Source organism: Anomalospiza imberbis, chromosome 7, assembly GCF_031753505.1.
Source record: "Anomalospiza imberbis isolate Cuckoo-Finch-1a 21T00152 chromosome 7, ASM3175350v1, whole genome shotgun sequence".
Taxonomy (NCBI): Eukaryota; Metazoa; Chordata; class Aves; order Passeriformes; family Viduidae; genus Anomalospiza; species Anomalospiza imberbis.
In genome coordinates this window covers 12534281-12556943 of record NC_089687.1, presented here as the reverse complement: position 1 = coordinate 12556943, position 22663 = coordinate 12534281, and the positions used below count along the sequence as shown (strand labels likewise).

Sequence of the window (22663 nt, the reverse complement as noted above, 5' to 3'; positions counted from 1 at the left end):
TAAGTTTTCAAAATATATAGCAAGAATGGCAATATGTGTTTGGGAGACATAATACTATCTGTGCTCTTGGTGTATGTATTTCTGACAGAAAGAAATTGTGAAGATGATATGGGTACAGTCTGGGACCAATCCTGTTATAAAACAAGTGTGTCAGTAAAACCAGTAATTGCAGGGTCTATCTGTGCTTAACAACTGCGTCCTTTTTGTTAAGGGTACATGTGCTGATAGAGGTTTAAATATGGGTTGTGTGCACATGATTGGCCGCAAAGCAGTTCCATGAAATAACCTTGGCAGGTCTTAGAAGGAGGAGTATTTTTGAAAGTGCATGTGATGGTGCAGGTGTTTTAACATATTCTCTACATTCTTTCATAATTTCTTTACTGACGTATAGGCAAAGAGTGGCTTGCAGAAAACAGTCTTTTGTCACCTTCTTCTCTATTACTTTCATGGCTGGTTTTTTTCCATTTTCTAGATGCATTTCAGGATTTGGGTCATTATACTTTTAAAACTGTGTTCTGTAGTTGCAAAAACCTCTTGGCTTCATGCAAGAAACTTGTCTACTATGAGATTGTGGTTCCAACTACTGTGTATTTTATATGGGACATAGAATATAATTTTTCATTGTGTAATCTGAAAGTACAAAACATAGTTTCTTAAGTGCATGAAGAAAACATTCATGAATGACTGATGTCCAGCACAGTGGGAGTATGAGCTTCACATTGGGAAGATGCTAAACTCCAGACTGTGGAGCAGCATGAGAAGTGTGTGTGTCCTATTTGTTTCTTCCTTAAAGAGAGTGGAGAAGGGGTTGCCCTTCCAGTCTGCAAGCTACTGTTGTTCTGGCCCAATATAGCTGCTCCTGTTTCCATAGCAAACTCCTGATACTATGGCTCTCTTGAATTTGATAATTTCATTTATGTACATTGAGAAAAATCCGGTCATTGTATGTAACTGTGCAATGTTTTTCATTTGGCTGGAGCAAAGATGATCTATATTACAGCAAGAGTCTTGATAGATCTGCAGGCTGGGTCTGTTGAAGGGAGAGATTGAATGGTTTCATGGTGATAAAGGATTTTGAGGGTCACTAAGGTGTGGCAGGCACATTCTTCTCTCTCTCAGGATTTTTTGATAGAGGAGCACAGAGGAAAGAAAGAGGAAACAATTTCTATTTCTGCTCCTTGTTTTTCCCGTGTGGAATGTGTTTGGATAATTGTTTACCTGGGATGATTGCTTGATTGGATTCTGGTGAGGATTGTTTGAGCCTGATGGCCAGTCAGATCCACCTGTGTCTGGACTCTTGTGAGAGGGTCACTAATTGTGAGTGAGTTAGATATGGTAGTTAGAAAAAGTAGGTATGTAGTTGTAGTATCTCCTTTAAATAGTATATTAATGTACTGTAGTATAGTTATAATAAAGAAATCATTCAGCCTTCTGAACTGGAGTCAGACATCACCATTTCTTCCCACCGGGTTCACCTGCATTTAGAATAACTAAGGGATGATTTTCTCTTTGCTCACTCTTACGGATTTGTTGCTGTGTCTGAAATGTAGTTTTCTGTCTAGTTTAAGGCAGTGATGAAGAAGGAAAAGTATTGCTGGTCTTGTCTTCATCAGCAAATAAGACAAAAATAGAGAAAATTACAGGAGAAAATGTGAGACTTACCTTTTTCTTCTCTTAAAACATGATGGTTTCTAGCTTTTAACAAGTCTTTTTTTTCCCTCTGCTGCAAAACTGTGTATTGTTGAGGTAGACTCTCCTAGCTCACTACCAAATGGATTTGTGAGGACTGCAGTACTTATTTGAAAGCTGAACAGTCCTTTGTGCTCTACTGTTTGTATTTGTGGAAAAGCACTCTGTAGATTACACTCACTGTTTCTTGGTTCATTTGTTACTTTTTCAAATACTTGTGTATTATACCTGCCAAGGGGCTGATTCTGTGGTATGGAGAAATGAAATTTAATCAAATTGTGAGCTTTCCTGAAACCTTCTTAGGTTCAGCTCAGCAGCAAATACCATCCTAAAATTTTGGCTGTAGTTATCAGTCGTGTAGCTGCACTGATAATGGCAACCTTTATGTCATTATGACTAGTAAGGCTTGTAGATTGTGTCTATGTGGCAAAACACTGTGAAATGCTACACAGTTGCCTCAAATCACTGGTATGGAGGTTCAATTCCTCTTTGGTGTTTAAGGGTTTTCTCCTGCTTTTTATTTTTGAGATCTGTAGAAGGTATAGCAGAAGCAGCCTCTCCATGAGGAGTTGTCAGATGGACTTTGTTTTTAGGGTTTACTTAAGAGTTTTAATGTTTGTGACACAATTTTTCATACACTTGTCATTAAGACATAGTCATAAATTTAGCAGCTGATGGCTTTATCTGGTGCCTGTATCATTCAATTTATCATGTTGGTTTAGCAAAACAAAAATAAACTTGCTGTAGTTTTACATGAATACAGCATTTCAGTTCTGAAGCCAGTGACTGAGTAGCCAAAATAAAAAAGCTGTCTGGTGAGGAAGCAAGTACTTGTTAATCTGAAAATGCTGAGTAAGTCAAAACAAGCATTTTGCAAGGATGGATGATCATCCAGCAGATTTTTATATGTGTCAGGTGTGTGGTCATACTTAAAGACCTGAAGATGTGATCTAGAAAAGCAAAATACCTCAGGGATTTTTAGAGCAGTTGCTTAGGAGGTTGTCTGCAGGCAGTGGAAAGATGATTGAACCGCAAAGTCCCAGCTTGGTTCTTGGTCTCCCACTTTCCCATAAGAGCCTATGTATTTAAGTTACTAACTATTTCTTACCCCTCCCTCTTCATTTATGTATATTGGAGCATAGATACCTCTTATGATCCATGCAAGCTCTCTAATCACTGCTGGAATGTTTGCTGTCCTCTGCTAAATTTTCCTTTTTTTTAATCATATGCTCCTATCCCCCTCCACAAATGTGACGCTAATATGTAGGTGTGTTTGAAGGCTTCATAATTTTCCACAAGATAAGAAAAATCAGTCATTTTATATTTGGTTTTGAATATACCTGTGTTCTTTTGCTACTCTTAGGGTATTTTAATTTTATGTCTTAATATATTCTCTACTTAAGTTATGAAACTTTCTGTTTGCTTACGCCCTTGTCAAAGGATGTAGAAATAGTTTGCTGAGTGTGTAATTAAGTGAATCACAGGCCCTGATCCTGTGAGGCCCTTGAGAAAGTAGCTGGTATTATTGGATAGAGTTAACAGCTTCAGGTGGGCACATAAGGGCTTTGCTGGGCTGGGGCTGGATGGTCATCACCAGAATCTTGCATTTGAAAAGCGAAAGTCAATTCTTGCATTTTATTTATCAGCTCTCAGCACACGGCGTACACTTGTGATGGTCATGGTTGCTTGCTGAGAGGATGAGAGTTGTTTGTGCTCCCAAACTAAATGTGTAAATCCAATCAAAATGACATAGACAGAAGATTCAGTAGTTTGACAAACATTAAACTATTCATGATGTAATTTAAAAATAGGGGAAAAGAAACAATTGTAATGTTTTTGTTACCACTGTGCATTCTCATGTTTTATGATTTTACAATGAATGCACACGCCTTGCAGAATAATGCCTCAAAGTCTTGTGTGTTTGCTGTCTTTTTCTCCATAAAGCTTTTTATCTAAGCATTTTTTGCTGTTTTGCACTGAAATTAGTTACTTAATTGCATCTAATATCAGGAAGCTGGTAGCCATGATGCCCAGCAATTACAGAGCTTTTTGAATTGAAAATGTTGTTGCAAATCTTTAAAAACAAACCAAAAAGCCCAGCAAAAAAACAGCAAACCCACAAAACAACCTTAAAATAGGGAGGGTGTGGACAATGGGCAGAAAGTAAAGGACTGAGAATTTTGGTATAAGATTGTGTTGTAACATGTAAGACATTGCTTTGTTGTTGGCTATTGTGAATTTAGTATTCATTTTTCTTTTGTCAGTAATGGAGTTTTTAAATAATGGACTTGCTGTGTTTTCACCTTTCTTTGAAGTGAGACATTCTTGCCTTTGCGATTTTGGCTCTTTTTAAATTTTCTCTTGGTTTTGCCTGCAGACCCTGTGTGGACAGTAATGACCGCACGTTTCCGATTGCCTGCTGGCAGAACCTACAATGTCCGAGCATCTGAGCTGGCACGAGACAGGCAGCATACGGAGGTGGTCTGCAACATTCTTCTCCTGGATAACACTGTACAAGCTTTCAGAGTTAATGTAAGTAATGGTCTTATTGAAAATCAATATCTAGCTTATTGCAGATCAATATCCTAAGCTTGCTTTCCTTTTCTGCATTTGTATGGCTGGAGTTTGACTTTGAAACGGTTTTAAGTAGAGAATAAAAAGGGAAGTTGTGTTCAGGCAGGCATGCTTGTACACGTGCACAGTGTTACTGGGAACTTAGTCATTCTGGCATCCTCTGTTGTACTAACACATCTTCATTTCAAAATCCAATGTACGAAGCATAATTTATTTCTAGTAATGCTCTTAATGGATTAAAGTTGTCCAGTGGAAATGGAGGACAGTTTTGTCATTGAGTTGAATGAAGCTTTTGTTCTGGTGCATTCTGGTTTTTGTGTTTTGAGCATGAGTAAGGTGGAGTCTTCCCATAGCTGTGTAGCTGACTGTGTTCAATCACCTGTCTGGTTATACTTGGTCACAGCTGCCATCTTAGAGTATCTCCCTGCTCTTTGCTTTCCTCAAATAATATTCTTGTTCTGTGATTTCCCTTACTTAAGCTCACCACCTTCTACTACACTAATGAGAATGACAGGAAGGAAAATGGAAAACTGGTTGCTGAATACTGAGAACTGTTAATGGAAAAAAGCAATAACTTTTACACATGAACCTGGAATTTAAAATAGATTATTTATTCCATTTTCTAATAAAAAATGTTCGTGATGTTATGTATATGTTACACAGGTGCACCCCTTTCTTTCAGCTTCCTGAGGGGAAAAAAAAAAGAAAAATAGGCAAATAGGCAAGGACCTCACAAGAAAACATTAAAGCATTTAAAGTCATCTGTGTGTGAGAAGAACCAGAACTCAACAAGAAAGAAGCTGTAGATTTTCCTGTGGTAGTAGAACTCTGCTTTTACTTTAAAAGCTATAGAATTAATGACTTATGTAGAGAAAGTTTGAATAATGTGATGATGAAAGTTAACAGGTGGTGTAATAATTAAAATTTTTCAGAAGGAAATTGAACTTCAGCAAATGGAGTGTAGGAGTATCAAATAAGACTGTGGGACTTCAGATGTGAAGTGAGGGAGAAAGTGAAGCAATTGTCAAATCTATGTGGACAAATCTAATTCAGACCATTTGAAGTTCTAATGCTCAGTAATTATATTGAATTCTGACACCCAGTGTTCAGCAAGCAATATTGATATATTAGAATGTTTCAGGGAAGATTTGTGAGAAGGATTGCATTTTTCTGTTCTGTAATCAGCGGTTAGAGCCTGCAGCTGTTGATCAGAAATTAAATCTGTTATCTGGCAAAAATTGCAAGGGTCCAACATCCAGAGGCTTAAGGCTTAGAGTCAGATCTGATGTTTATTTGTTTTAGATATGTCAGTCAAGATGGAAGGGTTTAGGATATTCTCTTGAGGCATTTTTGTAGCTCATTCAGAAAATACTTCATTTTTCTGGACTTCTGAGTAGTAAAATGTGGGAATTTTGGATGATAGAGCTGAGGGATGGATTTTTAAAGACTTTAATTTAGTAACATCAAGCCTCTTTTCCCTTCTGGGATAATTTTTGCTACATCCTTTCCCCTTTTCTGTATCTCTTAACTTCTTATCCTTGCTAACCGTTTCCCAGTCTACACTGCCTGCCAAAAAGTAATATGTGCAAAATGTAGTTGGATATAAAGCATTAGAAGTGCATAAGAAATGGCAAATGTTGTCATCTTTGCTTTCAGGTGCATGAGTTCTCCATTAAAGTATCTGTCTTGCGGGTTTTTCTTATGAAGGATGTAAAAACTGGGAAAAATAAGGAATAATTGTTGGGCAGTAGGTATGGGAGATGTGTTTCTTTCTGATCTAGGTGTTCAAAAGCTGTATATTTTTAGTTACTAGTGCCTCTCAGAACAGCAGGATCACCAGCTATAAATCCTCAAATGTCTGTTCTGTCTCTCCCAAGAAAAAATTATGTAATATGTTCTTACCACCTTCCTAGTGTACTAAATATTTTAGTTGCATGGATCATGCTTTACTGTTTATACAGTTCAGCCTGCAAGTTTGTCCATTAAAACTGAGTTTAGGGAATAAAAAGTTCCTTGGTGCTGAACATCTTGATCTCATGTCTTAGCCTCAATCTGTTTTTTCACAAATAGGGAGTAATAAAGTATTCATTCGTAGCAAATGTAACCTACATGCTATACAGGTTCTCAGGTTTTATAGCTTTGGTTTACTTTATTGTGGTTGACACTATACTTAGCCATAAATATTTATGGACTTGTTTTCAAAAAAGGAAAACAAAGATAATATCAAATAAATTAGCACCTTTTTTTTTTTTCTCCTGGTGATTGCTATAGGTATTCTTTATGCTAATGATTGTAAAAATCATCTGGAGGATGCAGTGGTGTGCTAATAAAAATGTACTTAAATGCTATTTCTTCTCCAACAGCAAAGTGCTGATCACAGACAATGTCTCTTGATAATGTATGTGATGTTCTAAGTTCACAATCCAACCAGCCCTTTCCATTGATCTGAAAAAAAGGCACCTTTGTGCTAAGCCTTACCTTGTAGACAGCGTAACAAATCAAACCAGATAATCCCCGTGGATTGCAGCCAGAGAAAAGGCTGCATTGGTTCCAGGCAGATGAATCATTTGGAATTAACCTGTGCATTTGGAATTAACCTGTGTTCCATGAATACAAACCCTTTCTCTAAAATGCTTACCAAATGAAGAAATCCTCCTTCAATCCTGAAAAACAGACTTCAGTAGAACATGTAGCTGGAAGAAAGAAGGCTGATATGAGTTAACAACATGATCAGGATGATTTGCATTACCGTAAAACTGTTTCTTCGAGATCAAATTACTTTAATTTGTTTTAATTACTTGTTTAAATACCTAAAATTACATCTTTTTCATGCAGGCTGGCTTACTTATATTCCCTGAAAGCCAATATGTCAAGGTAGATGGGGTGGGTTGTTCTGTGAGCAAGGCTAATGGTCACAGACAAATGTTTCAATTTGGAGCCTTTACTATCCCAGAACTACAAACTTAATAAATTTATACTCTAATGGAAGCAAAATTTTAAAAACTGTAAAATAATTCAGACCAAATAAGAAAAGAACAAACCAAACAAAAAACCCCATACCACCCCCCTGTAATTTTAGAAATTCTTAGTAATTTAATCTTCAGCATTACTTAGATATTTGCCCTTTTTTCTTTGAAAAAAAAAAAAAAATAGCATCAGTTGTAGAAGGAAAGGAGACAGTTGTGCAGTGCTGGGGAATGCACCTCCTGGAGCAGCAACCCAGGCATTGTGGTGAGCTGTTAGGGAAAGGTTTCTGTGCTGCCAGTAGTGAAGGAGCCAGCAGAGCATCCCACAAATGTGAGCAGCAGAGCTGTGACCCGCTCCAGCAGAGCCCAGAACCTGTCATCCCCTTCCTCTGGCATCAGAAGTCCAAATTATTTTGGGCTGACAGGGCAGCAATGTCTCGTGGTGTTTGCAGTCCTGTTGGCAGCAGCAGAACCAGAGTGTCAGCAATGGGGACTGAGAAGAGGGTGGGAGTTGGTAAGCAGGCATCAGACCTGTGTAATGTGTAAACCTGCAGGGGTCTGCCTAAATTTTCACACATGGTGTTTGTGAACAAGTGACAATCATTTTGCAATTAAAAGTGAATCTATAAATATCTAGTGGAAATAGATGATAAATAGTTCATAAAATGCAGTTCGTGTATTGATGTCTAGTGTTTATGTCAAATTTGTCCTAAGAGGCCAAAATCTGTGAGATATTCTGCCTCTAGCAATGACTAGTAAGTGCATATAACCCTCTAATTCTTCAATTCAGAAAAAAATGGACATTTTTGTGTCTAACTCCTGTGGTTTTGTCTTAGGTAGTTCCCATTTTTCATAATGTTTTCATTATTTCTTGTTTTATGAGGAAATAATGTTTAACTTGACTCTGTAGCAACAAAGCAAGTTTCTTATTATGCTCATCTACATTTATTTGGTTTGCTTTTTTATAAAAAAATCAGGTATTTAAACTTGCTATCATACTGTTTTATAATTTTGAGCAGCTATTCCATGTTATGATAGTATTGCAAGTATTTTGGATATTTTTCAACAAGCAGAATTGTGACCTTCACCTACTTTGGCAAGCTGCAGCATCATTACATAAATATCAGAGATGGGTTAAGCTAAGGTCTGGTTTTGCTAGATGCTTATCTTTATTTTGCACTAAGTAAAACCTTGTGATCCAAACAAATGCTTCATGTTGAAACCTGTCTTCTCTTACCAAATTTGCTGCTCAATTGCAGGAAAAATACCTTCCTTCTGGTTGTGGAATGATGTTCTGCATTTCTTAATTCAAACTGATCAGCCAGTTCTAAGCTTTTTCATTAGGAAACATTTGTTCAGGTTTTTAAGAAACAGTATACATTGGCAGAATTAGATTGGAAAAAAGCTACAGAGATGGTATCTGCATGCTGTTAGAGGAAGTAATGTGTCAGCTGTGGTAATTGCAAGACTAAACTTAGGTTCCAGACATCTCCCATTTTCTGGTACTTACTGTTAAAAGTTCTTAGTTTGTGTTCTTATTTAAATCTATGTGGGGAAAATGCCAAGAGGCAATTAGTGTTGCCATGTAATTTTAAAATTAGCTATATTTGCTGTAAAAACTACTGATTATTGGTTTATTTAAAAATATAACAGAAACTCCCAATTTAGTAAAAATTTAAGTGACTATATTTGGATTGTATATAAAAATGCCTTATGCATTTATGCTGTTATACATTTATTGTGTTAACATCTGTTTTTTTCTTTGCTTGTTTTTAGTAATTTGTAAAGTAAATTTTTCAGTGGTGGACTTCTAACAATGGTGCTTCTACATTTCATAAGATATTTTCTCTGTACCATTAAAAAAAATAGAAGGTCCTTTATAAAGTAAATACAGAAATTCTTAGGTCACCTAAATTTAGTCAAATTTATATGGGACCTGAAATAGATCCCTTATGTAATTTCAACTTAAAGATATATGCAGAGTTATGGGTATGATCGTCCTCATGGGATTAACTTCAAACATAATTTGTGGATAATTATTCTCTACTTTTTATTATTATGAAATAAGTTATCATGCTTCTTGGAGTTTTTAGGTTCAAATAACTGCCTCTGACAGTTTATTAAACTTCAGTTGAATTCAGTGTAATTTCATCTGAACAAAAAAAAGTTAATTTTGATAGGTTGTTCTTAGATACTAACAGATGTCTGAAGGTAGATTTGTAGATTTTTCTCTTGTATGGATATTAATGGGATTCTTGCAAACTTATCTTGATCTTTTAGCTACATACTTCCATTTTAACAACTGTAAAGGTAAACTGTTATGTAATCTCTATGCAAAGCAGTGTCCTTTGGGATCAGAACAGCAGGTTTTTTTGTTCTAAAACTCTAAAGTTATTCCTACTGCCTACAGTAAACAAGGCAAGGTGTATCAAATCCATTGTAGCTGCAATAATACTTGGCACCTAGAAAACTGTTAGAAGCTTCTCTGCTTGGTGACAAGTAGAAAATCTGGGTGGAAAATGTATCAATCATCTCTTTCATATTTCTTCTTGTTTGACAGTTCTTGCAGAATTTTGCTTGTCTTTTGTATTTCAAGACACTATGACACTTTTAACTTCTTTGGGAAACTCCCTTCAAATTTCACCAAATGTATTTATTGAGTCCTGTCATGATGACACTGAGAGTTTCAATTACTATGTTGGCAGTATTTCCAGGTTAGGCAAAAAAAATTGCGAGGTACTAACAACTACAGATTCTTTTTATATCATTTTGGGGGTAAAATTTGTTCCCGTAGCAGAAATCAAGTTTGTTCACTTGACTCTGAAAAGAAGTGTTACAGTTACTCAGTTTCATTAAATAAATTAATTTAGAGTGGAGTGCTATCTTAGAATGTATGTAAATGATACTTCTTGGTTAGATATTTGGCTCTTTCAGCTGTCTCTGCCATTAAACTTTGGAAACATTTTCAATATGCTGGTTCATTTAAAGTCAGGAATAAATTTTCAGATCAGGAAGGATAATTTGTGTAGACCTGTACATTTCAATTCAGTGACCCAAACAAGATTCTTGTTTGCACTGAGTTCTTTATTAATTCCTGAACTCTTTTTTTTCTTTTCTGTTCTCCTTTTAAATATCAAGATTGGCTAATGAAAGGCTTTCAGAAATAATCATGTAGCTAGCTGAGAAGTGAGAAATTCTTACTGTCAGAAAATGACAGAGAAGAAAAATGATTTCCTTACATATGTTTCAAAAAGAGATGAAGCTCATTTAAAAATAGTGCTGCTGGGATACACTTTGTGATATTTTAAAAAGTGCTGCTAGAGCACATCTGAAAGAATGTATATGTGCTCTACCTGCCTGAAATCTGTGTGTCCAGTTGTAGATATTTACTGATTAAAGAAAAGGTCTCTATTTTTTATCTGCAGAAACACGATCAGGGCCAAGTTCTGTTGGATGTAGTCTTCAAGCATCTCGATTTGACTGAGAGAGATTACTTTGGTTTACAGTTGGCTGATGAATCTACTGATAACCCTGTAAGTTATCCCTTAAAAACTCTGTTTTATAAGTACAGTTTTAAAACTCATAATCACATTCATCACTGTGCTTTGTGTTATGTAAAGAGAGGTAAATAGAAGCCATTGCAAAATTGTGCCATCTTCCCCAGCTGTGTCATTTGTGAGGGTCTCTATCATCTTGTAGTTATGAGAAAATTGCATGTTAATGGTCACAAATTTGGAGTAAAATATTGAGTTCTGTGCTTACGAAGTAATATATTAAAAGGATATTGCTTGTTTTATTGTATCTGTTTACTAGATTGCATTATCGTAGTCAAAAATAGTAAATCTGTTTTAGATTTGTTTTGTGGTTGTTTTTGTCATTAGGACTTAGAGAATAATGAGGGGGTTTTAGATTGTACTGTATGGAGTTTCTGTTTCTAGCCCAGAAACCTGGTGATCTTTCAACAGTGCTTCATATAGTCCAGTATCTGATAAGGGCAGTCATCTCATCACCTTAACAAAGAAGGGACTCCCTTGGAAATGAGTATTTACAGCAGTTCATTGGCTTAATTGGAAGGAAATTCTACACAACTGAAACGTTGTAAATCATGACTGGAAACCAAGAGAATGAAATGTAACATTCACTGCACTAGTTACAGTGTACTACTGGGATCTTAATTGCCTGAAAGGGTACTTCTTGGATATTTTCTTTTATAAGTATCAAATGGTCAATTCTTGTTTTGCAAAGTGTAGTTTAGCTAAGTATTATTCCTTAGAAGACATTTCTTTACCTAATTCTTATTATATGTGCAGCACAATGATGGGGTCAAAACCTACTTCCCAACTCGTGCATCAAATTCAGCCACACTCACTTGTTGACAGCTCTGTTAAGACACTGGTGGATTGCCTCTGTAATACTTTTATTCTAACCTTTGTTTCAGGCTTAAAAAACATAAGCAAGCAGAAGAAAAGGCTGAATTATTTTTCAGCTTTTTAAAAGAAGTATTTAATTGAATATTGTTCAATATTTCACTCAACATTCAGAAATTTTTCTACCTTTCCAAAGAGTAGGCCTCTAAGCTCTGTTTCTTTTAGTTTGTCTGGGAGCAGATGAACGCAACACTGTAATACAAGGTGATTATGGGTTAGTCTGAAAGAATGACTTAACAGGTATTTGGTACAAGCACAAACTTTAAAGATTTTTTAATTTTTTTTTGTTTCTAAACATTTTGTCTCTTCAGCTCATATCTAGTTGCCATGAAAACAATGTGTCAGAGCTAAAAAGAAATATTACCAATATTAGTCATGCCAGCTTGAAGAATGTATGGGTTTGACTAATTTCAGGTTTTGATACACATTTACTTTTACACTTGGGTCATTTGGACAAGGAAATCATATTGGGTTGACAAATATTCTAGTTACTTGTGAAGTAACACAGCAGAATTTTGTTAAGATGTAGTTAATGCAGCAGCAGATAAAGATGATGAGGAAAAGGAGATTCTGCTAATTGAGTGTGAAACCTCTAGCATTGTATTTAAACATGGATCTCATGAATTGCAGAGCTTTGTGGTTTTTATAATATTAATATCAAAGGAAAAATCAAGTATCTGTCAACATGTTTGGAAAGATTCTTATAAAAGGTACATATATATCCCTGGCTAGATTGTTCTTTAAGCTTTTACATTTAGGCTTAAAAGTGAATTGATCCTGTATGAGGCTTTTTTTTTTCAGATATTTGCACTTTTGAGGCTGTATAGAACTGTCTCTTTACTTCCTCTTGAGTTAACTGCTACAAGGATACAGCATGTGGATCTAGTCATCATTATTTGTTATTCCTCATGAATAAAATGACACAGGACTAACTTCAGATCCGTAGTGTGTGTCAGATAGCTCAGGTACCTGTGTGTTTGCTTCCTCCTCCCTCACCTGAAAACAGACAAACGCCCTGTGATAAGTGTGAGGGAGTTGCACTCTGTACTGGGTTAGGTGTCTGTCACTGCATAGGAACTGTGCCCAGATAACAATTTCCTGATGCTTGGGGACCTGCCTTGCAAGGCAGCACAAGGAATTGAGCAGTATTTATACCAAAGATAGACTTAGGAGTTACCTGGACTATGTTGGTGTGTACATAGACTGCTGGGTTGCTGATGGGCAGTGGTTTAAACAACTTGCAGAACTTTCCAGGCGACCATACTTTTATATCTGAAATTCACCACATTGATTTTTATAAAGCTCTGCCTGTACACAGCTGCGTTCTCCTATAGAAACAATCAATATTTGGAACCGTTCTTTAAAATTATTCTGTAGTCCTTAATCCAGGAGGCTGAGTGCTGAGTCTGTGACTTCCAAGATCCAGTTAGTGATGTAGCAGTGCCGACACTCAGGCTGGCAGTTTGAGCCAGTGGGATCACTCCCTGGCTGTGGCAGAGCTGCAAAATCCAGAGTCAGATGTACTGGAAGTAGTTAAATAAAGTAACTTCTGAGCTGGGTAAATGAGTCTGCTTACAGCTCTTCACTACCATAGGTAGTTCTGGCAGTTGTTAAACACAGCATAGGTGGGTTCTGACCTCTCTCAGGCTTCTGTGACAATCATAGAAGCAACTCAAAGTGGAATTACTGCTGTAAAAGAGGTATCTGGACAACATAGGTTAATCTTGGGGAAGGAAGAGCAGTAGCAGTTGTTAATGATAGTGATGATGTCTCTAGAATCAGTAATAAGCCTGTGTATGCCAGTGAGGCTTTTTGGTAAAAGACCAAGTAAAAAGTAATAGAAAAGCACCAGTTTCTTGATGTATAAGGCTGCGATTTGTACTTTGTTTCTCTGAAGTTGGTGTTACAATTTGTCTCTTTCCAGAGGTGGTTGGATCCAAACAAACCTATCAGGAAACAATTAAAAAGTGAGTAATGTATGTATTTCGTCAATTCATCTATTGTTATTATGCTATTTTTCCAGGGTGCTCTGATTAATTAGAAATAACTTTTCTTGACCATAGGAGGATCTCCTCACAGTCTGAACTTCAGAGTGAAGTTTTTTGTAAGTGACCCAAACAAGCTCCAAGAAGAATATACAAGGTAGGTCTGGTTGTTTTGTCAATAAAATGCTTCTCTAGAACGGTCATTAATTTCTTTAAGGTATAACATGGGAATTTTCTTTTAACTCATTCTTGTTGTATGTACAAGCTTCTAAGTTTTATCTAATAATTACAGATATGAACTATGCAGTTGAACCAAATCAATATAACAAAAAGCCTATGTGAATAAACTTATGAATTTATATGCAGAGTGAAGTAACTACATGAAGCAAATGCTACCAAGTAGAAACAGAAAAGGGAAAATAGAGAAAAGAGAAAAAACTTAATTCCAGAATTTACTAATAAGTGCAAATTTAATTCTATCCTTCTCTATGCTCTCCTTTGTGACTAAAAAATTGCTGAGCATTATGCATTTTTTCCTCCCCAGTTTTCTACTTACTACTAATAAAATTAATCTCTCTGTGGTTGTAGTTGTAGTTTGAATTATGTAAGCTTATTTTGATAGCAGTGTGTTGAAATCTGTTGAAGAAAATGCTCAGTGTGAATGAAAACCAGAGGCTTGTGAATTACAATTAGTCCCTAAAGAAAAGCCTCAAATTTTCCATATTTTTAATTACTTCTGGCCCTCTACATAAATGGCACGAATTGACAGATTAGAATTTTTGGATGTCGGCCATTTTGAAAACAGGTCAGCCCCATTCAAAAAAATTATTGACGATAGCTTTTGAAACCTGAGTACCAAAACTGTGACGTTTTGAGTCTATGTTTGTTTATAATTGCCTTTAATTTGTCATATTTTGGACAAAATTTTGCACATATCTATGCAGACAGAATTCACTAAGATGAGTCCCAGAGATTCTACATGAGACTTTGTTTTACTGTAATATTTACTCTAGGAAAATTTGGCAATTTACTCTATCAAAATAATGAATAATGAAAACATATTTTTTTAAATAAAGGAAAATATGTAATATTCCTGAGGGGATGAAAAAAAGGATAAATGTTGATCAGTGTGAAGTAAACCATAAAGAAGGAGAAAACTGGAGAAGTGTTATTCTCTAAATACAAAGCTATAAACACAGCTTTCTTTTAAATGAGAAATAATGTGTAGTTTCTGTATCTAGGTCATCTCTGCCTTTTTTCCTAATAGGCTTAATTGCCCCTGAGAAAATTCATTTGTATTTGGAATTATTATAAAGAGAGAGATATTATCCATGGGCTTCTTTGGAGTGAAGTTAGGATGCCATGTCACAAATACAGGATCTTTCACATAATCAATATTCCCACCTCAAAAAAGGGAAAGAAAAGAAAGCGCAAACTTCTGACAATTCTGGCTGAAGCTGAGACTGTTACAAAATGCTCAGTCTTTACAAATTCCATGAGAACAGAGGAATGGCTCAACACATGAAGCAGTAGGAAGGGATGTCAGGGAAAGGTTCAGTGTCTTGTTAGCCCTCTGTGCATTCCCGTGAGCGAGGCAGGTTTGAATGCCCCAGGTCAGGAGAGGTCAGCGGGAGCTCAGTGTGTGCTGGAGAGCTTCGTTCAGGACCTTGGCTGGGGAGGGAATGAAGCTTCATTAGTGCTCCTCGTGGCAGGAAGAATTGCTGATTAACGTTGACTCCATTAACACTAATTTTGTCCTGCCCTTTTCTAGCTATAGCTATATAAGCAAGATGAAAACATGGTAATGCAGAGCTGCCTTTGTTGTTTTAGTGGAGTCTGTTGTTCAGGCTTTTGCAGATCTGCTTTGCTAAAGCTTCTATTGATCTCCCATTTTGCTCAATAATATTTGAAACCTCATTGTTCAAACTGGTGGTTGGCTAACAAGCCATTAACCTCACTGTTCACTGAAAACAGTGGACAGAAGATGAACTCTGCTTGGCGTTCCTTAATCAAGATGTCCTTTAAGTTCCATGAAATATTTCTCATAAAGCTTTATACCAAAAAAATCCAAATAAAATGGATGTGCAGCTGAATATTTGTGAAGAGATACTCAAGAAAAGCATGTGAACCATATCCATTTAATATATGAATTTAACTTGTAATTTATTGTATTTATTAATCAGTAAAGAAATTTGCTTTATCTATTTTTTTTGTTTCAGTATGCATTTTAAGTATTTGAAGCGTTTGAGATCTCTAAAGCCTGGCTAATGTCTAAGTTTTAACTTCTTGAGGTTAATATCTTTTAAATTAAGCTTCTTGCCTTTCTGGCCAGTTAAAGAATCTCTAGATGGTTTCGTAGGGGTTGAGCACATGGACTAATCGTTGGTTGTCAGTTCACAAATGTTTTCCCTCATATTCTTACAAACATGGACTGTTTTACCTTTCTACTGCTATATAGCTTATAAATAATTGGATTTCTTTGTGAGTATTTGTAAATGTTTGTGTAAGACTTTAAGTGGTAGATAATCCACTTTCTGAAGACTACACAGTTATGAGAAGTCAAGTTATGTGTAATAAAGTGATATATTTTGGCTTTAATTTCTTAGTTGAAGTTCTTATTGGGAAATAAATTATTCATATTTAGTGCTTTTCAGAAGTAATATTGGTGTTTGTAATGAATGGGTATAGCCCAGCATTTGAATCAGAACTACACAAAGGAAACCAGGTGATTATTATAATAGTAATAATGTAGGGTTTAAATTTATAAGAAAGCATGAATGATGCTTAAATTTGCCACTCAGTGACACTTTTATTAAAAAATTTAAAAGGCAGTGGAGACAAATTATACTGCAGCTTTTATGCTCTGTTACAAGGATTTTTATTCTGAAAGTTTAAGCTTTTGCTAGCATCCTGCCACCTTGATAAATCTTGTTTGGTACCCCACTGCAATCTCTAGTTCAGTGAAGCTTTGTAGCAGGTGTGATTTGCCACTTAATGTAAACATTATACTTTATGTCAAATTTTCTAAAACCTCTAAGTGAAATATGAAGGAACTAAACTGAATGAACAAAAGATTCATTTTGAGACGTTAACAAAATATTTGAGTTTTGTTGGAGCAACAAAGGAAGTAATTTAGAGGGAAATTTGTACTTTACAGCTTGTTGGAGTTTTTAAGTCATGGTGTTTCTGGTGTTCCTGTTTGGTGGGAAGTAGCTTGTGTTTTAAAATGTTTGGCTGTTCTTTTTCTTATGTTAATCTCCTTCCTGACTTGAAAGAGTGGGTATGAAAAAACTAGATGAATTTCTAAAACAAGCTTTTTTTTACATCATAATTTAAAGAAAACTTCAGAAGCTCAAGGGAAGTTAATTGAGAGGTGTTTGACATAATAGAGTCCACAACTTTTGTAATAACAATGTAACTCCAAGATACTAAGAATTAATATAAATGAAAACACAGCAGTATCAAATACTCAGAATAAATTAGTTCTGTCTGCCTGGAGTACAGATCATTCTTATGAGGGTACCTCCATGCACAGATGCAAACTTCAACTTGTGGTTGCTGTGTAAAGCAGGAAAAATGTGAAATTTGTAGCCTTTCAGTGAAATATAAAGTATAACTTCATAGCTTGTAAGTCATTTAATTTACCAGGTTTGTAGTATTAGTTTACGAAGCAAAGTTTCATTTCTTTCCAATTATAGATTAGGAAATAGCATTCAAAATGTCAAGTGTTAGTTTTACACTAACTGAAAGCGAATTACATTAAATTGATGAAAAATGATGGAATACTTTTATTTTTAATTAGAGTGTTTTTTTGTTTGCTTTTCTAAATAAGGTACCAGTACTTTCTGCAAATTAAGCAGGACATTCTTTCTGGAAGGTAAGACATTTTTCTTGTGTTAAGCATTAAATGCAAATCCGGGCAAGGAAAAGTTCATAATGAGAGATTTTGCCTGCAAAAATATAAAACATATTAAGAATAAATCACTGTCTATGCAAGTGGAAATATTTATAATAATTACCTGTCAAATATTTTCATAGACTATAAAAGACTAGGGTTTTCACAACAGCCAAATATTATATGAAATATGTAATTTTATTTATTTATCATTTTAAAAACAAAACAGATTGCCCTGTCCTTATAATACTGCTGCTCTTCTGGCTTCCTATGCTGTTCAATGTAAGTATAATTTGTGTTTGTGTACTTATTAGTACTGAAATATATAAAAAGTCTTATTGATTAGTTTCTAAAGAATGTACTTTGTATAGCATTATACTGTGGTGTTTGTGGGCATGGTGCTAATTTTCTCATGATTGAGGAAATTGATTGGTTGTCCTCCCCCAGCATGATTTGCTGAATTGGATATGGAAAAAGTACTTAAAGCCACACTGTTAGAAAACCCCAAATCAATACTCTTTTATTCCTGTGTATTTTGAGACACAGAATTGTTGCTTTTGCTTTGAGAATGATACTAAAGAGTATTTCCTAAGACACTAAAACATTTTTAGCACACAACGCAGTGAACCTCCAAATAAGTGTAAAAAAGGGAGTTCTGGCCTTATCTGACCAAAAAGTTTGATACCCATCTTGGCAATTGTAAGGCATCCAGTGAGTAGATGAGTCTTGAAAACCGACATTTAGTTCTCTTCCTCACTCAGTTTTTCTTCATAAGCTGAAATTAAGCAATCCCAATATATTCATTCACATTCCTGTGTTTTTCTACTGTTGAAGATACTTACATCCACGTTAGTACTTTGTGTACATATCAGAGAAACAGTGTCCATGTTAATACTTTCATAAAAAATATAGAGTAATGTTAATGTCATGTTTTATGCATGGTTTTGCTCAGTGGTCACCTTTTTGTAGGTCAGTCAATAGAACAGTTTCTCTTAAACAAAACTCCCACGCTTCAGCTGCCTGAAAAATGTACTGCAAATGCTGTCATGCCATAGGGATTTGTCTTAGAAGAGATAAAGTATTTGATAACAGGAACTATGAAAGTTTGATAACATTCTAAGGTTTTAAGAATGCAATATGGGTTTTTTTTTAAAATATTGTTGATGTGGTGGGTATGCACAGTGCATTTATATTTATCCATGACATCCTGCTGCTATTTTCTTCAGCTTGCAGAGCTCTATCTAATGATGCCTGTACCTGCCTAGTAATAAACTTCCTGGATTCTTTATAAATGCATGTAAATAGCAGATTTCAGCAAGGAGTGCATTCTGTTATAAAACCTGGTCAATTTTCTAGTTTTTAAATTATTTAAAGTAGGATCTGTTTGTGATGATGCAAGTGACCCAGAGGTCTTTCCTACCTTCCTTTCCTTTCCTTATCCTCCTGCTCAATAAGTGCCTTCATCTGCCTTGTCAGTGCTGCTAGTCCGGCCCAGCATCCCATATCATGATATATTACTGTTATCTATCCACTCTTCTTTTCATGTTTCTTATCTATTACTGTTGATCTGTTACATGGATTGCAGATATTTAAAGCTGATTTTTTTTTTCTACTGTAGTTAGAAAGCCTCAAAAAATTTTAGCAAATGTTGTTTATATGTTGTTTTCTGACAAATGTGATTGTAATCTATTTATTATAATTTTAGGAAAGTGTTACAAATAATTTAAACACACTTTTTAGTAGTTTCAAGTAGAGTAGTTTCAATGTAGGTGTATGTATGTGTACTTTGTTTCATACATACAATTTAATGTGCAAAAAATATTTTTCTAATGCTTCTGAGTGTGTCTTGGTGCAGAAGGAGTGGCTGGATTTTGCAGATCTTCATAATGAAATAGTGGTTGTAGTGTTAAATAATAAAATTGTGTAATCACATGAAAACAAGCAAAAGTAAAATAATAAGAGAAAATTGAATACCATCCTATATATATATATATGTACATATCCTACTTTGTGCTAGCTGTAATGACAGCATTTATGGATTAATTTGTCTGTTAAAAATTAAAGACTTTATGAACAGCCTTCATAAGTGCATAATCAAAGCCCTCTCTAAATAATCTCGATATTCACTGAGGATGTGACCGTTTATTCAAAAGGAAAAATGGGAGTCCAAATGTCTTCTCTGTTTTTCTTTGCTGTGGATCATAAATTATGTGGGAGCAAACTCATGTTAATTTGGGGGCATTGCACAATGCCAAGTACATCAGTGATAAACAATAACCTCTCTTTTTAATATTTTAGCCGAGCTGGGAGACTACAACCATTCAGAAAACTTGCCAGGCTACCTCTCAGAATATTCTTTCATCCCTAGCCAGCCTCAAGACTTTGAAAAAGAAATAGCAAAATTACATCAGCAGCACATGTAAGGATTTACATCAGAAGATACTGACTTTGTCAAATCCTGACTGCTGATGCTGTGCTATATAAAACAAAACAGTTTTTTTTCTTAAAGGTTTTGAGGTGGGTGGGTTGTTGGGTTTGTTGGTTCGTTGGTTTCAGTTGTTTCTTTTAAGATAATGTGATTTTTCTTTTTTGTAGATTAGATACCTATATAATAAATACCATTTATTGTCTATACAGAATATCAGTATCTAAGTTAGTGAAAGAATGAACATGTTAAGTTAAAGGTTCTCTGAAAACAGTGTTTGTGCATTTTATGTTGGATATTAACTTAGCCGGATATATTTTCTTTAAGATTTTTTTTCAGTCTTTGGGAATGTTCTGAGCATAAGGGCTTTGTTTTCATGATACTCTCACCAGAAAAAGAGTTACTTCAGAAGTAACAAAGTCCTTTTCTTCAGTATCTGCTCTTTCCTGCATGCAAGTCTCTGACCTTTCAGAAAGAGGAAAAGGCAATGAAGCAATGGAAAATATTTTTTTTTTCAGTATGTAAAGTTGTGGTACTTTCCAGTGATGGCTCCTTCCTATTTTAGAACTTAAGTGCCTTTTGTTAGTTAAATTTAACAAAATGTAAGCAATAATTATAAAACATTTGCTTGATCAGGTCTTGTTGTTTGCTTTCGAAACTACAGAATGCTCCCTTAAATTTCAGATAAAGACTTAAAAAATTCTCTTAGCTATGTTAAAGACATTTGAGGGAATTGATGGTAATCTAAATTGCCAATGCTAAATACAGGATTGTAAAACTAATTTTCAGATTCTAGGGATCCACAAACATTTAAATGATAATGTTCATTAAAATAAAATGTATTGTGGGCTCTTGTCAAGACTTCTGTTCTTTTGGAAATATAGGTTCTTTTCTGTTAAAAGTTTTGGATTACAGTCTGTTTATCATGAGAAAGGAAATTCAGATTTCAGGGTGGGGATAGAAGTAGTAAAATGAATGCAGATTTTCTGTCTGCACTCACTGATGTGGGAGGTTGTGTTAGAACGTTTCTGATTTAGTTGCTTTCTTTCAGAGGGTTGTCTCCTGCAGAAGCAGAGTTCAATTATCTCAATACAGCACGTACCTTAGAACTTTATGGAGTTGAATTGCACTATGCAAGGGTAAGTTTGGATGAACTAGTGTTGCAATGTAAAAATGTATTCCTCTCAGATTTATATGGAAAAACATGCTTTTCTTTTTGTGAGCCTTCCAGGCTTTTGCTGACAAGCGAAAATAAAAGAAAAAAATATTATCCTCTGAGGTGCCTAACTGGGATTTACTGATTGAATATCCACTGTTTCACTATAGAGAGGGTATTTCTTTGCTCATATTTGTGCTTAGTTATCTGTGTGTTAATCAGGTTGAGCTTTGTTGCCTTGAATGCTATATTGAGAGTTCTATAGCAGGTGCTTGATTAGAGTGCAAAGATAATTCAAGAAAAAAGTGCTATTTAAATATGCTTTAAATATACAACATTGTTTGTTTTAGACTCTTTCCTCTCTGTGTTCTGAGATTGCAATTTCCTTTCAGGTAGGAATTAAAGTTGCTGGTTGCTTTTAGTGTAGCAAATGCCAAGCCAGCCTATTTGTGCTGCTATTCTTAATAAACCAGAATACTCTCCTATTTATTTCATCAAAGTTGGTGAAATGCAGAAGATCTAACTTGAGAAATTAAAATTTTGTGGTAGCTTATAAGGAACTCAGAGCAAATATTCAGGTTTGTCCTAAATAGGAGGGAATAATTTAATTTCTTATTTGTCTTATTAAAACACATTTCCTTCCACGTTATTTTGTGTATTTAGAGAGTGATGACTATATATGAGGTTTCAAAAGATATTGATACTGTTCTCCAAGTAATTTTCTCCCTTCTTTTAAAGGATCAGAGTAACAATGAAATAATGATTGGAGTGATGTCAGGTGGAATACTAATTTTTAAGAACCGAGTACGAATTAACACCTTTCAGTGGTAAGGACAGCTGTTTAATGCTTTTATTTGCTGTTTCAAAATATTTTTATCACTCTTAAAAAGACTGAAACTTATGTTGTTTCATATGATGTTGAAATTTTTTATCTCATGTGCCATGGGGAATTGTGGGGGGAGGGTTTGTCCTGGTCTGCATGGTGTGCTGTTAAACAACTTTGAAACTCTAATGAAACTGTAATGAATTTCAATGCTCCTTTTCTTCAGGAGTTTGTAAGCATATTTTACTTTCAATTACTATATGGCCAGGGCCAGTGTGATGGTCTAGCTTACAGTCTTTAAAGAGACAGGTGAATTGAAAAATATTAACCTGGAGACTGACTGCTCTTACCTGTTTTGTGACCTATAAATTAATTGTGGTGTGTGTTTGAAATTTAATATAGTTATGATACTTGTGAATAACTGAGGTGGAGCATTCAGGATACTGTCTTCTCATCTGTAAATAACTATGTTCATTATATGATCAAAAAAGTGCATTTACTGCAGAAAATCTTTACATCTCTAAATTCTTTAGAAGTGCTCTATAGCCTCTGTGGTGCTCTATAGAGTTTATGTCACCTTTCTGGAAATGCCTTTCTTAGTTCCTGCAGATGCAACCTTCCCTTGGTTTCCTCTGCTGGTTTAAAGTCCACTTTGACAGCCTTATTGCTTGTGTTGCTGAGTTGCTGTAGCTGCATTCTGAATGGGTGAAGTCAGTAATATAA

The 22663-nt window shown here is 35.2% G+C and overlaps 1 protein-coding gene and 1 long non-coding RNA gene across 6 annotated transcripts in view; both read left to right on the top strand.

Moving 5' to 3' along the window:
* Positions 1-22663, top strand: part of PTPN4 (protein tyrosine phosphatase non-receptor type 4) — a 110648-nt gene that overhangs the window by 35540 nt on the left and 52445 nt on the right. For 4 of the 5 annotated variants that reach the window (XM_068195434.1, XM_068195435.1, XR_011000741.1 and 1 more), the window contains 9 exons: positions 4067-4221; positions 10655-10762; positions 13581-13623; positions 13720-13798; positions 17474-17518; positions 17766-17818; positions 19835-19955; positions 21013-21100; positions 21856-21944. In XM_068195434.1, the coding sequence (XP_068051535.1) occupies positions 4067-4221; positions 10655-10762; positions 13581-13623; positions 13720-13798; positions 17474-17518; positions 17766-17818; positions 19835-19955; positions 21013-21100; positions 21856-21944 (781 nt within the window). Of the gene's footprint in view, positions 1-4066; positions 4222-10654; positions 10763-13580; positions 13624-13719; positions 13799-17473; positions 17519-17765; positions 17819-19834; positions 19956-21012; positions 21101-21855; positions 21945-22663 lie in introns of those variants that run through there. The other variant, XM_068195438.1, reaches the window with a different exon arrangement.
* LOC137476959 (uncharacterized) lies at positions 6-3497 on the top strand. Its single transcript, XR_011000749.1, has 2 exons — positions 6-1089; positions 1496-3497. It is a non-coding gene; the product is annotated as an uncharacterized lncRNA (long non-coding RNA).